This window comes from Capra hircus, chromosome 11 (genome assembly GCF_001704415.2).
Source record: "Capra hircus breed San Clemente chromosome 11, ASM170441v1, whole genome shotgun sequence".
Taxonomy (NCBI): Eukaryota; Metazoa; Chordata; class Mammalia; order Artiodactyla; family Bovidae; genus Capra; species Capra hircus.
The window spans coordinates 43,693,279-43,710,497 of record NC_030818.1 but is presented as its reverse complement, the minus strand read 5'-3'; the positions used below and the strand labels follow the sequence as shown (position 1 = coordinate 43,710,497).

Here is a 17,219-nt window from a genome sequence, read left to right as displayed (position 1 = left end):
ACAAATGACATACAAGGGAATTCCCATCAGATAATCAGCTGATTTCTCAACAGAAACTCCACAAGTCAGAAGGGAATGGCATGATATATTTAAAGTAATGAAAGGTAAGAACCTACAACCAAGAACACTCTACCCAAGACTTTCATTCAGATTTGACTGAGAAGTCAAAAGCATTTCAGACAAGCAAAAGTTAAGTAAATTCAGCACCACCAAACCAGCTTTACAACAAATGCTGAAGAAACTTCTCTAGGCAGGAAACACAAGAGAAGGAAAAGACCTACAGAAAATAAACCTGAAACAATTAAGAAAATGGTAATAGGATCACATATTGATAATTATCTTAAATGTAAATGGATTAAATGCACCAATCAAAAGACAAAGACTGGCTGGGCAGATGAAAACATGTACATGTATGTATGTCCACTTCCCACATCATTCTGCTTGACCCCTCAAATTGCATGTAATTATTTAATATTGTTGTTAATCATGTTTCCATTGAAGCTTGCAATTGTAATTATCTTTTTTGTCTGGCTATTGATTGTGAATATACACATATACAGAATCTAGAAAAATAGTACTGAAGAACATATTTACAGACAAGTAATGGAGACACAGTCACAGAAAACTAGCCAATCTAATCACATGGACCACAGCCTTGTCTAACTCAACAAAACTAAGCCATGCCATGTAGGGCCACCCAAGATGGAAGGTTTCCAGTGGAGGGTTCTGACAAAATGTGGTCCACTGGAGAACAGAATGGAAAGCCACTTCAGTATTCTTCCCTTGAGAAACCCACGAACAATATGAAAAGGCAAGAAGCTAGGACACTGAAAGATGAACTCCCCAGGTCGGTAGGTGACCATATGCTACTGGAGATCCGTAGAGAAATAAATCCAGAAAGAATGAAGAGACAGACCCAAAGCAAAAACAACACCCAGCTGTGGATGTGACTGATGATAGAAGTAAGATCTGATGCTACAAAGAGCAATACTGCATAGGAACCTGGAATGTTAGGTCCATGAATCAAGGTAAACTGGAAGTGGTCAAACAGGAGATGGAGAGCGTGAACATCAACATTTTAGGAATCAGAAAACTAAAATGGACTGGAATGGGTGAATTTAACTCAGATGACCATTATATCTACTACTGTGGGCAAGAATCCCTTAGAAGAAATAGAGTAGCCATCATAGTCAACAAAAGAGTCTGAAATGGAGTACTTGGATGCAATCTCAAAAATGACAGAATAATCTCTGTTTATTTCCAAGGCAAACCATTCAATATCACGGTATTCCAAGTCTATGTCCCGACCAGTAACGCTGAAGAAGCTGAAATTGAACGGTTCAATGAAGACCTATAAGACCTTCTAGAATCAACACCCACAAAAGATGTCCTTTTCATTATAGGGGACTGGAATGCAAAAGTAGGAAGTCAAGAACACCTGGAGAAATAGGCAAATTTGGCCTTGGAGTACAGAATGAAGCAGGGCAAAGGCTAATAGAGTTAGCCAAAGAATGCACTGGTCATAGCAAACACCCTCTTCCAACAACACAAGAAAAGACTCTACACATGGACATCACTAGATGGCCAACACCAAATTCATATTGATTATATTCTTTGCAGCCAAAGATGGGGAAGCTCCAAACAGTCAGCAAAAACAAAACTGGGAGCTAACTGTGGCTCAGATCATGAACTCTGTATTGCCAAAATCAGACTTAAATTGAAGAAAGTAGGGAAAATCACTAGACCATTCAGGTATGACCTAAATCAAATCCCTTACAATTATACAGTGGAAGTGAGAAATAGATTTAAGAGACTAGATCTGATAGACAGAGTATCTGATGAACTATGGACGGAGCTTCGTGACACTGTACAGGAGACAGGGAGCAAGACCATCCCCAAGAAAAAGAAACGCAACAAAGCAAAATGGCTGTCTGAGGAGGTCTTACAAATAGCTGAAAAAAGAAGAGAAGCCAAAAGCAAAGGAGAAAAGGAAAGATAAACTCATTTGAATGCAGAGTTCTGAAGAATATCAAGGAGAGATAAGAAAGCCTTCCTCAATGATCAATGCAAAGAAATAGAGGAAAACAACAGAATGGGAAAGACTAGAGATCTAGTCAAGAAAATGAGAGATATGAAGGGAACAGTTCATGCAAAGATGGGCTCGATAAAGGACAGAAATGGTATGGACCTAACAGAAGCAGAAGATATTAAGGACAGGTGGCAAGAATACACAGAAGAACTGTACAAAAAAGATCTTCATGACCCAGGTAATCATGATGATGTGATCACTCACCTAGAGCCAGACATCCTGGAATGTGATGTCAAGTGGGCGTTAGAAAGCATCACTACGAACAAAGCTAGTGGAGGTGATGGAATTCCAGTGGAGCTATTTCAAATACTAAAAGATGGTGCTGTGAAAGTACTGCACGCAATATGCCAGCAAATTTGGAAAACTCATCAGTGGACACAGGACTGGAAAAGGTCAGTTTTCATTCCAATCCCAAAGAAAGGCAATGCCAAAGAATGCTCAAACTACCACACAATTGCACTCAATTGCTAGTAAAGTAATGCTCAAAATTCTCCAAGCCAGGCTTCAGCAATACGTGAACCGTGAACTTCCAGAAGTTCAAGTTGGTTTTAGAAAAGGCAGAGGAACCAGAGATCAAATTGCTAACATCTGCTGGATCATGGAAAAAGCAAAACAGTTCCAGAAAAACATCTATTTCTGCTTTATCGACTATGCCAAAGCCTTTGACTGTGTGGATCACAAGAAACTGTGGAAAATTCTGAAAGAGATGGGACTACCAGACCACCTGACCTTTCTCTTGAGAAATCTGTACACAGGTCAGGAAGCAACAGTTAGAACTGGACATGGAACAACAGACTGGTTCCAAATAGGAAAAGGAGTACGTCAAGGCTGTATATTGTCACCCTGCTTATTTAACTTCTATGCAGAGTACATCATGAGAAATGCTGGACTGGAAGAAACACAGACTGGAATCAAGATTGCTGGGAGAAATATCAATAACCTCAGATATGCAGATGACACCACCCTTATGACAGAAAGTGAAGAGGAACTAAAAAGCCTCTTGATGAAAGTGAAAGAGGAGAGTGAAAAAGTTGGCTTAAAGCTCAACATTCAGAAAATGAAGATCAGGGCATCTGGTCCCATCACTTCATGGGAAATAGATGGGGAAACAGTGGAAACAGTGTCAGACTTTATTTTGGGGGGCTCCAAGATCACTTCAGATGGTGACTGCAGCCATGAAATTGAAAGACGCTTACTCCTTGGAAGGCAAGCTATGATCAACCTAGATAGCATATTCAAAAGCAGAGACATTACTTTGCTGACTAAGGTCTGTCTAGTCAAGGCTATGGTTTTTCCTGTGGTCATGTATGGATGTGAGAGTTGGACTGTGAAGAAGGCTGAGCGCCGAAGAATTGATGCTTTTGAACTGTGGTGTTGGAGAAGACTCTTGAGAGTCCCTTGGACTGCAAGGAGATCCAACCAGTCCATTCTGAAGGAGATCAGCCCTGGGATTTCTTTGGAAGGAATAATGCTAAAGCTGAAACTCCAGTACTTTGGCCATCTCATGTGATGAGCTGACTCATTGGAAAAGACTCTGATGCTGGGAGGGATTGGGGGCAGGAGGAGAAGGGGACGACAGAGGATGAGATGGCTGGATAGCATCACTGACTCGATGGACATGAATCTGAGTGAACTCCTGGAGTTGCTGATGGACAGGGAGGCCTGGTGTGCTGCGATTCATGGGGTGGCAAAGAGTTGGACACGACTGAGCGACTGAACTGAACTGAAGTATGGCTTATATGTGGGGGGGAGGGGCATGTCACTAAGTGGTAAACAAACTAGTGAAATCTGGGAATGACCTATAGACGTACTTATATCAGTTGTCCAATCAACAAACATATGTACCCTGAGGTGTGTTTTGACAAAAGGCTTTTGGATCAAAGAAAAGGACTGGAACTGTGAACATGATTCCCAGCAAATGTATCAGCCATGACAGCGATCTGCTAGGTCACATGCTGGATTTTATAAAAAACAGACCTGATAGAGAGTGTCCTAGCTCTCTCTCTCGTCTCTCTCTCTTGCTTTCTTCCTCCCTCTCTAAGTCCAGAGAAACTTAGCAATTACTTATCAATTCAGACAGACTTTTGGCTTCTCTAAAGGTAATGTTCAAAAGTCCAGATTCAGGAGGAGGCATCCACACAGTTTATTAGCCAGGGCTTTGAAGGAAAAAACAAACAAATAAACCTTCAACCACTGAGACAACCTTGTGACTCTGGTTTCTTTGCTTGCTGGACACACTGTCCCTCCCCCTGGGCTCTGGTTCCACTGCCCCAGGAGGAAACAGAAGGGAGAGCCACCATTCAAAGAGCTCAGCATACCTGAGCCCACTCCATGGTCTCCCAACATACAGAAACAGATTCCTGGACTGCTGGAAAGTCAGAGCCATCTCCCAGACCCCTCTCTTGTCCTCCAGTCACCATACACCCATGCATCTGTCAGGCCCTTCTTTAGCTATATTCCAGGTACATACAGCTTTCTATCTGTCACACTCATGATTACCAGTCCCCACAAACCCAGCAAGCTCCTACTTGAGAGGTAGAAGAGGTTAAGAGGTACTACCTAAGACGGCAGCCAAGCTGTGACATCAGAGGCCTGAAAACATAGTGCCGGGCCTGACATGCCCCTCCTGGGCTAGTTTATCTTCTAGATAAATGCCTCAATGAAAATACAAGTGATGCTCCTAAAATCTTGAGCCTTTTACTCCAGTCATTAGCACTTGAGGGAAATGCTTCTCAGATCAGTCATCTGGTGACCCAGGAAAGGGGATAATGCCAGAGACATTACCACCAGAGGCAGTAAGAGTCTGGTCTGAAGTGCTACAGGGAATCTGAGTGGTCTGCAACACGTTGATGGACAGGGAAGTTCTCACCCTGCTCCATCCTCAAAAGCAGCCTTACTAGAGTATTTCTGTGACCTCCTAACAAAACCTCAACACCTTGCACATACCAGGCAACCTCACTCCACTAAAGTCTGAGGGACAACCTGCCAAACCAAGCAAACTCAGGGGGATCACAACTGTCTGAGTCAGCTGTGAAAGAAGCCAGAGTACACAAATGTGCAGGTATTTGTGTAAGGCAGTCTGGCCTATACAGCAAGTGGCCAATGGACCAGCAAAGAAGGGGTTCAGCTTTCAGCTTTCAAAGTCAGAGCTACAGAAATGCAAATCAAGACCACAATGAGGTACCATTTCACGCCAGTCAGAATGGCTGCAATCCAAAAGTCTACAAGCAATAAATGCTGGAGAGGGTGCGGAGAAAAGGGAACCCTCTTTCACTGTTGGTGGGAATGCAAACTATGCCACTATGGAGAACAGTGTTGGAGACTCCTTAAAAAGCTGGAAATAGAACTGCCTTATGACCCAGCAATCCCACTGCTGGGCATACACACCGAGGAAACCAGAATTGAAAGAGACACGTGTACCCCAATGTTCATCGCAGCACTGTTTGTAATAGCCAGGACATGGAAACAACCTAGATGTCCATCAGCAGATGAATGGATAAGAAAGCTGTGGTACATATACACAATGGAGTATTACTCAGCCATTAAAAAGAATACATTTGAAGCAGTTCTAGTGAGGTGGATGAAACTGGAGCCTATTATACAGAGTGAAGTAAGCCAGAAAGAAAAACACCAATACAGTATACTAATGCATATATATGGAATTTAGAAAGATGGTAACGATAACCCTGTATGCGAGACAGCAAAAGAGACACAGATGTATAGAACAGTCTTTTGGACTCTGTGGGAGAGGGAGAGGGTGGGATGATTTGGGAGAATGGCATTGAAACATGTATAATATCATATATGAAACAAATCGCCAGTCCAGGTTTGATGCATGATACAGGATGCTTGGGCCTGGTGCACTGAGACGACCCAGAGGGATGGTACAGAGAGGGAGGTGGGAGGGGAGCTCAGGATGGGGAACATGTGTATACCTGTGGCAGATTCATGTTGATGTATGGCAAAACCAATACAATATTGTAAAGTAATTAACCTCCAATTAAAATAAATAAATTTATATTTAAAAAAAAAACAAAGGCAGGGCTACATTCAGGGAAAAGGATCTCAAGTTAATAAAGTGATCAGCTGTAACCTAGTATCCAGTGTCACACATACCTCATGAAAGTGGTCAGTGACAGGTTCCAAATGTGGTTCTCAAAAACTCTGCAAGTCATTAAACTCTCTTAATAAGTTTTACCTTTAATATATAACACTTGGAGAAAAAGCATACTCCGAATCATCAAGTATAGGCAGGAGATCCACCTAGTGCTATTCATCCATTCATCCCACATTCACTGACTGATTTAACACAATACTGATGTGCTATACACACTGCAAAACACAAAATGCTTAGAAGCTGGAGTCAGGTAGCTCCTAACTCCTCCTCGGCACCTCCCACCTCCAGCAAGTGTGCTGATTCTATGGGCCTGTTCTCAAAGAGTGAATGCTGCTCTGACCCTGACCTGGCTCACAAAAGGCTCCACTTAGCATCAAGTTCATTGGTGCTGACCTAGAACTGTGACAGGAGACTGACCCTAATGTCTTGTCCCTCTGAGACAAGACATTGCCTGGGTTAGGGGCAAGATGGAGAGGAAGGGAACGGGAATCGTAAGAAGAAAGGCAGAGTCATAGACCACAAGGTGGTGCAGTTGAAAAACCCAATAGACTTTGGCTCTTATCAATGTACACAACAAATCCAGCTCCTGTTTATATAGCACTTACTATATGTGGTTTAAGCCCTTTACCAGAATGTGTTTTACAGTCCAGATGTCTGGTGAATCCTGGCCTACATTAGCTGTGCAACTTTGGGCAAACTGCTTAGCTTCCCGGGACACCATTTCTTTGCCTGGAAAATAGGATAATGCTAGTACTAAATAATAGGGTCCTCATAAAAATTAAATTAGTAAAAATATAAAATGCTAAAATTGAACCCTGTCCTGGCACTCAGTGCTAATATGAACAATTATTACCCCTCTAGTTAATAACAGTCGTCTGCAGAGAAGGCAGACTATTTCTTCTTATTTTGTTAATAAGGTTTTGAGAGGCTGAGTCAATGTCTCAAGGTCACAAAGTGGCAGAACTAGAATTTGAATGCTGGCAGCCTGATTCCAAAGCTTGCAAGTTTAACCACCAGCATGAGGACAGCACTGTGCTGGGTTCCAGGTTGACCAGTCAGGGGATGAACAAGAGATCCCTATAAAGCACAGTAAACACTACAAGAGAGATATTAAAAGAAAAAATGGGAGAGGATGGCTGGGGATGGGGTAGCAGGGAGGGATAAAACCAAACCACCTGTAGGGGCTGAATTATGCTTCACCCAGCACGGGACTTGAGATCTGGTCTCAAAGAATAATGAGGAATTTGCTAGCCATGGAGAAAGAAGGGTGTTCCAAAAAGTCAAGACCTAGAATACCAAAAGAATGGGAAGTTGGGTGGAATAGAAAGTGCATACTGGAAGTGTCATGAGATGAATTGGGAAAGGTAAATTGAGGTCAGTGTCTGAGGTTAGATTTTATTCTATGAGACAGTGATTCTCAAATTATAATATGCACAGGATCTACCTCAGTGCTCGTAAAACACGTGCAGACTCTCATCTCTTCTGTCATCTGAGGGTCGGAGGACACTAACACTTCCATGTTAAGAACCAAAAATGTTTCCAGACATTGCCAGATACCATTTGGGAGGCAAAACCGAAACCCTGGCTGGCAGCCTCTATTTTAAATCCTCCCATCCCTACTTTCCAGACACAGAAAACTACAGAAAGGCCTCATGCAGGATTTAAATGCTAGTGGTCCCACTCTAGGGTTTAGGTTAGCCAACAAGCCTAACAGTCTTTCTGGGAGAGAGACTCAAGTCATCCTTCTGGGGAAGAATTACATATTTGATGACAGACTGGATGACGGGCAGAAGATACAGGAGTGAGGTTTCAAGTTGAAGCTTCAGTGCTTTCCACTGAATTGTGAGGATAGTAGGTACTAAATAAATCATTTGGATTTGAATAGAATCAAGATGTATTTGCTCAAAAAGTAAAAAGCCTGGTCCCATGTGGTATGGCCCAGGGACAGGTGTTGGTATTCTGCTCAAACTGGATAGAGGAACTCTTTGTAGGGCAGGATGTGGGGATGCTTGGTACAAACCAGCTGATTCCCAAATCCTGGCTGTATCCCTTCCCATCTGCATAGCCCTGGCAACATTACTCACCCTCTGTGCTTCTCACTTTGCCCCTTTGTAAAATAGGGATAGGAGTCCCTACTCAGAGGCTTGATGTGAAAACTCAGGTAGTTAATAAGAGCAAAATGGCAAACTAACACAAAATGGTTTCCTCCCCTCTCCTTCCAAATCAGCCTCCTTACCTCCACCCTTGAATCCCATATTTAGTGCTCATCCCCACCCCCACACTCTAATTCTTGGGAAACCCAGTCAGAACTGCAAGAAGCTGACTACACTCCTCTCCGTGAGCAGAGCATCCCCCTAAGGATTTAGGGACCACCAACTACCTTTTCACCCCCCTATCCACTTTGATTTCTGGGGCCACCAAAAGCATGCAGCAGGCTGAGTTCCTAGAAAGGAGTCTGGTAAATGTCAGATATGCAGATGACACCTCCCTTATGGTAGAAAGCGAGGGGGAACTAACGAGCCTCTTGATGACGGTGACAGAGGAGAGTGAAAAAGCTGGCTTAAAACATTCATAAAACAAAGCTACGGTTTTTCCAGTAGTCATGTATGAATGTGAGAGTCGGACCATAAAGAAGGCTGAGCATGGAAGAAATGATGCTTTTGAACTGTGGTGTTGGAGAAGACTCTTTTGGACCCCAAGGAGATCAAACCAGTCAATTCTAAAGGAAATCAACCCAGAATCTTCATTGGAAGAACTGAGGCTGAAGCTCCAACACTTTGGCCACCTACCTAAGGGGAAGAGCCAACTCACTGGAAAAGACCCTGATGCCGGGAAACATTGAAGGCAGGAGGAGATGGGGACAACAGAGAACGAGATGGTTGGACGGCATCACTGACTCAGTGGACATGAGTTTGAGCAAGCTCTGGGAGATGGTGAAGGTCAGGGACAGGGAAGCCTGGTGTGCTGCAGTCCCCGGGGTCGCAAATAGTCGGACACGACTGAGCCGCTGAACAAAAATGAGATCAACTAGAGCCAAGGAAATTTCGGACAGGGCTGCACCTGACAGGTCCGAGGTCAAAGCCAGTCACTGTCGCCGGCTGGGAACTAAGCCCCTGGTCCCGGAGGCGGAGGAGAAGAGAGGTGCAGAGATTAGGAAAGGACTCGCTCTCCGAAGCCAGGCTACATAGGCAAGGAGCGGAGAGTTCCTGGATCCAGAAAAAGCAGCAGGGATGCGGGTAGGAAGCAACAGGAAAGTGAGAAGAGAGAAAACAAGCGCCCGTAAGCAAAGTTCCTTGGGGATACTCAGGCTACAACACCTGGGCAGGGGGTCAGGAACAAAGCAGCCTTCTCGGGTCAGAAGTACTCTGCGTGTTTCCAAAGCAGGGGTGTTCAGGGCAGGCCACGGCGCGCTGGGCATGCCAGGCGCCCCTACACCCTGAGCGCGCTCAACCGCAACGCTTACCTTCGCCCGAGCCGCCAACGCGCACTTCCGGGGTCCTGGCTCCGGGTGCTGGGGGCGGAGCCGGGGGACCAGGAGCCGATCACTAAGAGGACGCAACACAGCTGTGGCCAAGGTTTGGGCTGGCACTGGCGATTCGGAAAGAAACCCCGTGGAGACCTGTGGGCACCGGGTCCCGGCCGGGGCGCTCACGGGCGGCGGTGGTAACCCCAGCAGACGCAGGAGGACCACGGTTCGGTGGGAGGAAAAGGTTGTCTCATTTCCTTCAGTCTGCCCCCTCCACTCCACCCACTTTGCTCTGGACCTGCCCTCCCTTCCCCTCCCCTTCCCCAAACCAGCTACCCGTAAGGGCGCTGGAAAGACCTGAAACCTGAATGGCTGGGCTCGCGGCGCCTCCCTCCGCAGCAAGTTAGCTCAAGCTCCGAAACTCCTGCCTTCTCCGCGCACTTCGAACAGTCCCCAGGGCTCTGAAAGGTTCTCCGTGGGCTGTCCCCACCCTGCCCCAGAGCTCTTCCCTTTTCCCCTGCTGGGAGGAAAGAAAAAGAAAGTGAAGGTAGCTCAGTCGTGTTCCACTCTTTGCGACCCCATGACCATACAGTCCATGGAACTCTCCAGGCGAGAAGCCTGGAATGGGTAACCTATCCCTTCCCCAGGGGATCTTCCTGACCTAGGAATCCAACCAGGGTCTGCTGCATTGCAGGCAGATTCTTTACCAACTGAGCTATGAGGGGCGCCCTTGCTGGGACCAGCCCAGATTTAAAAGCTAACCTCCAAGCTGCTTCCAGCATCCCATCCTCTCCTTTCTGTCCTCTAGCTTGCTTTGAGCTCTTTTGTGTGTGGGGAGGGGGGCGGGGGGGGTGGTTCCCTTTTTCTGATCTTAGTTCCCTATCTTATTTCTAGGATCAGATATCCAACCTGTGCCCCCTGCTGTGGAAGGCCAGACTCTGAATCACTGAACCACCAGGGGCATACCTGAGCCCCTAATTAAGCTACTTATTCCCCCCCAATCAGTTCAGTTCAATCGCTCAGTCGTGTCCGATTCTTTGCAACCCCATGAATCGCAGCATGCCATGCCTCCCTGTCCATCACCAACTCCCGGAGTTCACTCAAACTCATGTCCATCAAGTTGGTGATGCCAATCCAGCCATCTCATCCTCTGTCATCCACTTCTCCTCCTGCCCCCAATCCCTCCCACAATCACAGTCTTTCCCAGTGAGTCAGCTCTTTGCATGAAGTGGCCAAAGTATTGGAGTTTCAGCTTTAGCATCAGTCCTTCCAAAGAACACCCAGGACTGATCTCCTTTAGAATGGACTGGTTGGATCTCCTTGCAGTCCAAGGGACTCTCAAGAGTCTTCTCCAGCACCACAGTTCAAAAGCATCAGTTCTTCGTCACTCAGCTTTCTTCACAGTCCAACTCTCACATCCATACATGACTACTGGAAAAACCATAGCCTTGACTAAATGGACCTTTGTTGGCAAAGTAATGTCTCTGCTTTTTAATATGCTGTCTAGGTTGATCATAACTTTTCTTCCAAAGAGTAAGCGTCTTTTAATTTTATGGCTGCAATCACCACCTACAGTGATTTTGGAGCCCCCCCCAAATAAAGTCTGCCACTGTTTCCCTATCTATTTGCCATGAAGTGATGGGACCAGATGCCATGATCTTCGTTTTCTGAATGTTGAGCTTGAAGCCAACTTTTTAACTCTCCTCTTTCACTTTCATCAAGAGGCTTTTCAGTTCCTGTTCACTTTCTGCCATAAGGGTAGTGTCATCTGCATATCTGAGGTTATTGATATTTCTCCTGGCGATCTTTTTTTTTTTTTTTGGTAAAATAGCTTTATCCTCTGTCAAAACACGAACCAACACATTTGAGGCAGGGGGAGAGGGGGGCAGGAGGAGAGAGAGGAGAGGGAGGCAACACAGTCTAGCCCCATGGCACATTTAGAAGAGGGCATGAGATTAAAAAGCCTCACCCCACTGCTTGCCCAGCTGAGAAAAAGTCATGACCCTAATACCCACTTATAAATATCACGTTATATTAAAAAAATAATAATACATTTCCAGGGCCCACCTGACTCTGCCCCTGCACAGAAAGGGTTAACCTTCAGTATTCGATATCAGGGTTCCTGGGATGGAGGTGGTAAGAAGAGGGAGATTGAGAACAGGGAGGTGTGGAAAAACAGGGAGGGACGAGCCCATGTGTCACGGGGGCCCTCCAGAACATCCAGAACAAAGAAAAGGTAGGGCACCTGTCAGAGACAGAAACCAGTGCTATCCCAGGGGTTGTCTCACTCCCGTCCTCAGTGCCTAATGCTCTGGGGTGATCTGTCCTTTCAGACACCCCTGTGAGGTTTCAACATCAGGATCCGTCTTCCCCTCTCAGTCCCAGCCCATTCCACTCACCACCCAGCTTTTAGAGTCCTAACAGGGAGCAGTCCCCTCCCCATGTAAGAAACATGGGGAAAGCTGGAGGTCCTGCCTGGGAGGAGAGGGTATTCTGGAGGGTGAGCCACTTTTGGGGTCCCCCTTCAGTCCCTGACCAGGCAATAAATGTGGTGCTGGGCCCCCCGCTCACTGGTGGAGACTTCAAAGACGTAGGCAGTGCAGAGCAACAGTTCCTGGGTGTCTCTGTCACCACCTGCAGGATGGTGAGGTTCTCCAGGACGCTGTTCATCATATAACGCTCAGGCAGCTGCTGCAATTTGTGCAGAAAATTCACCAGGTACTCGAACATGGGTGAGCGCAGCAGGCAGTACACGAATCTTCCGTCCTCCAGCTGAGCACGCTTCGTCCAGAATTTGACCAGAAAGAAGGTATGTGGGGGGCCCACGATCATACAGCTCCCGCAGACCACCCTTTTTCTCGGGGAATTTGTCCTAGATCTGCCGGACATCCACACTCTCGAGGGGAGGCGCTCCAGGGCTGGGGCAGTGCTGGCTGATGTGTACAAACAGGTGCCTCTGGTAAGAATCAGTTGCATCTAGTGGTTCCACAAAGGCCGAGAACTTCACTAGCGGCAACCGAGCAGTGCCCAGAGCCCAAGCCTGCCAGGCTGGGGGTGATGGGGCAGGTGGGGGCAAAGCGGGAAGTAAGAGGGCTTTGGGGGGCTCATACCCTGGGAGGTCAGTAGATGGAGGAGTCCGTGACAAGGAGAACAGTGTCTGCGAGAATGGCTTTACATCAGGAACATTCCACGGGGGCCCAGAACTCCCCGACCAAAACTGGAAAAGCTGCGGGGTCTGAGGACCGGCGGGACCCAGTTTGGCCTGCAGGAAAGGTGCTGAGATGAGCTGGGCAGAGGACATGGTGGCCATTGTCTGGAAAGCCTTATCCTTGGAAACCTGGTCCACATTCAGGGCCTTGAGCTTGGACTGGATTTCCCTCAATTTCCTTCAGGCCAAAACCTGGATGTGACTAGAGATCTATTTGCGAGTTTGGGTCTTTCCTGTTCTCAACTTGACGTAGCGGGCAATCAGTTCATTCCAATCATACATCTTGCCTTCATCAGACAGGATGATTTTCTGCCCACAGGGCGGGTAGATGGCCAGGGACTCCTGGAAGCTCTGCTTGATGTCTGGACTCCAGACACCTTCAGCGTCTGGGCCTCCATCGCCCCCCGCCCCCTCACTGCCGTCGGTGCCCTCCTCGCTTGCTTCCTCACTTCCTGTCCAGTCGTTGCCATCGTCCAGAGGGGCCCAGCGTGGGGTTCCCCCATCTGGGCCTCCTGGCCTGGGGCTGGGGAGCTGCTGTCCCAGCAATCTTAATTCCAGCTTGTGCTTCTTCCAGCCCAGCGTTTCTCATGATGTACTCTGCATAGAAGTTAAATAAGCAGGATGACAATGTATAGCCTTGACGTACTCCTTTTCCTATTTGGAACCAGTCTGATGTTCCATGTCCAGTTCTAACTGTTGCTTCCTGACCTGCATAGAGATTTCTCAAGAGGCAGGTCAGGTGGTCTGGTATTCCCATCTCTTTCAGAATTTTCCACAGTTTATTGTGATCCATACAGTCAAAGGCTTTGGCATAGTCAATAAAACAGAAACAGATTTTTCTGGAACTCTCTTGCTTATTCAATGATCCAGCAGATGTTGGCAATTTGATCTCTTGTTCCTCTGCCTTTTCTAAAATCAACTTGAACATCCGGAAGTTCACGGTTCACATATTGGTGAAGTCTGGCTTGGAGAATTTTGAGCATTACTTTACTAGTGTGTGAGATGAATGCAATTGTGCAGTAGTTTGAGCATTCTTTGGCATTGCCTTTCTTTAGGATTGGAATGAAAACTGACCTTTTCCAGCCCTGTGGCCACTGATTAGTTTTCCAAATTTGCTGGCATATTGCATGCAGCACTTTCCCAGCATCATCTCTCAGGACTTGAAATAGCTCCACTGGAATTCCATCACCTCCACTAGCTTTGTTCATAGTGATGCTTTCTAAGGCCCACTTGACTTCACATTCCAGGATGTCTGGCTCTAGGTGAGTGTGAGTGATCATACCATCATGATCATCTTGCTTGTGAAGATCTTTTTTGTACAGTTTTGTGTATTCTTGCCACCTCTTCTTAATATCTTCTGCTTCTGTTAGGTTCATACCATTTCTGTCCTTTATCGAGCCCATCTTTGCATGAAATGTTCCCTTGATATCTCTAATTTTCTTGAAGAGATCTCTAGTCTTTCCCATTCTGTTCTTTTCCTCTATTTCTTTGCATTGATCATTGAGGAAGGCTTTCTTATCTCTCCTTGCTATTCTTTGGAACTCTGCATTCAGATGCTTATATCTTTCCTTTTCTCCTTGGCTTTTCACTTCTCTTCTTTTCACAGCTATTTGTAAGGCCTCCCCAGACAGCCATTTTGCTTTTTTGCATTCTTTTCCATGGGGATGGTCTTGATCCCTGTCTCCTGTACAATGTCACGAACCTCATTCCATAGTTCATCAGGCACTCTGTCTATCAGATCTAGTCCTTTAAATCTATTTCTCACTTCCACGGTATAATCATAAGGGATTTGATTTAGGTCATACCTGAATGGTCTAGTGGTTTTCCCTACTTTCTTCAATTTAAGTCTGAATTTGACAATAAGGAGCTCATGATCTGAGCCACAGTCAGCTCTCAGTCTTGTTTTTGCTGACTGTATAGAGGTTCTCCATCTTTGGCTGCAAAGAATATAATCAATCTGATTTTGGTGTTGACCATCTGATGATGTCCATGTGTAGAGTCTTCTCTTGTATTGTTGGAAGAGGGTGTTCGCTATGACCAGTGCGTTCTCTTGGCAAAACTCTATTAGCCTTTGCCCTGCTTCATTTCATATTCCAAATTTGCCTGTTACCCCAGGTGTTTCTTGACTTCCTACTTTTGCATTCCAGTCCCCTATAATGAAAAGGACATCTTTTGTCCCCCAATGCGGGTGTTTAAAACCTAATGTGTAATCTTAAAAGAATGTTATTTTGATGAGGAGAGTATTTGATGTCTTTGTTTGGTTTTGCTCATTCAAATTTGGGATTTTTGTTCTTAAATTCAAGAACTGTTTTATTTAAGAGCCTGATAAGTGCTGAGCTGGGCTCTAGGAACTTAGCAAAGAACCAGTAGGGCAAGTTGTTCCTGGACAATTATAATATGTGTCTGGTGCAGACAGAGGCCCAGGAATTCTGTGGTCTCTTACAAGATAGGTCAAGTACTGGAAGAGCTTTCTACAGAGTGAAAAAGGCATGCACAGAGCTAAGAAGGAATGGAAAACCCCCATCAGGAGGTGGTCTATCAGAGAACACAGCCAGGATGGGGAGTGACAGTAGATGAATGTGGAAGAGAATGGTGACTAGTCTACCAAGACAGAATTAAGAACTTGTCAACCACAGATTGCACTTGCCATGGGAGCTCTGGCTTCCCAGGTGGCACTAGTGCTAAAGAATCCACCTACCAATGCAGGAGATTCAAGAGATGTGGGTTCAGTTCCTGGGTCGGGAAGATCCCCTGGAGAAGAAAATGGCAACCCACTCCAGTGTTCTTGCTTGGATAACCCCATGGACAGAGGAGCCTGGCGACTACAGTCTTTGGGGGTCACAAAGAGTTGGACATGACTGACTGACTAAGCACACACACACAAACACACATACCTGGGTGCTTGCCATTTACTTCTACAAGGATTAAATCATTTGTTGCTGCTAACTTTCAACATCCCCTGAAGGAGTTCAGGGTGAGGAGCAGAAATGAGGTAACCTGTGCCCCAGGAAAACTGACAGGACAGGTCTTTAGATAGTTAGATATTCTCAGGAGCTGATTTTTGTGAGCCCAATTTTTGCATCTCCTCCTATCTGGAACACTAAAATCCTTCATGGTGACACTGTTCCTCAGGATTAGCAAAGGCTTCACAAGACTAATAGAAACCTTCTGGAAAAATAATGTGTTTGATTGCATGTATTCCCTGTTCACAAAAAATCATATATACTGACCTTTCCCCTGCTACCTCTTTGGAGCAGTTTCTCAGAGCTGTCTGAGGTGCTGTCTCCTGGCTGCAGTCCTCATTTTACTGCAGATAATACTCTCACATTGTGCATTTAAGTTGACAAGCTACAGAGAACAGTGGGCTGGCATTGGCAAGAACTAGTGACCAAGAGCTGATAGGGTACAGATGAGTGGGTGAAGTAAAGAGGCAACTTCCAGGCCTCTGGCTGGACACACTGGTGACCAGTGGATGACCAGAATCCAGAGCACCTTCTGGGGATGCTCTTTCAAGTGTGATCTGGGGACTGGCATTATTAACATGAACTGAGAGTTTGTTGCAAATGGGAACTTTACAGCCCTATTTGACCTACTGAATCGGAATCTGAATTTTAACAAGATCCCAGATAATTCAAATGTGCATTAGAATTTCAAAAGCACTGATCTCTAGACCACTGACTGTGTATAAGAATGACTGGTTATTAGACTGTGGAGCTTTTTAATTAGAAACACCTGGAGAGCTTTAAAAAACAATATGAGGCCCCCAGACCCCTGCTCCCACAAATGTTTATTTAGTTGGTCTGTGGTGGGGCTTGGAGAAGGCAATGGCACCCCACTCCAGTACTCTTGCCTGGAAAATCCCATGGATGGAGGAGCCTGGTAGGCTGCAGTCCATGGGGTCGCTAAGAGTTGGACACGACTGAGCGACTTCACTTTCACTTTCATGCATTGGAGAAGGAAATGGTAACCCACTCCAGTGTTCTTGCCTGGAGAATCCCAGGGATGGGGAACCCTGGTGGGCTGCTGTCTCTGGGGTCGCACAGTCGGACATGACTGAAGCGACTTAGCAGCAGCAGCAGCAGTGGTGGGGCTCCAAAATCAGTGTTTTAAAAATGCTTTTCAGATGATCTAATACAGTCAGAGTTAAAAACCACTGTTCTAGACTTATTCAAATGCTATTTCATTTAACCTTGAAGGACACCTCTTCAGAAAGAAAAGAACACCTGTGTGTAAATGACAATGTAAAGACCAATTATCTCACCCTTGTACAGAGGCAATGGGTCTGCTGGAAAGGTCCCTTGTTTCCTAAACTAATCAGGGAATCAGATTCTTGCCTCAG

The 17,219-nt window shown here is 45.9% G+C and overlaps 1 protein-coding gene and 1 pseudogene across 1 annotated transcript in view; both read right to left on the bottom strand.

Annotated features, from left to right (window-relative positions):
- The window catches only part of EVA1A (eva-1 homolog A, regulator of programmed cell death), a gene marked incomplete at its 5' end in the record, with an annotated part of 80,687 nt that extends 70,939 nt beyond the window's left edge, over positions 1–9,748 (bottom strand). Inside the window, one exon of the mRNA XM_013967623.2 lies at positions 9,670–9,748. Within this exon, the coding sequence (XP_013823077.2) occupies positions 9,670–9,748 (79 nt within the window). The remainder of the gene's footprint in view (positions 1–9,669) is intronic.
- Positions 10,005–15,789, bottom strand: LOC102178632 (annotated as a pseudogene).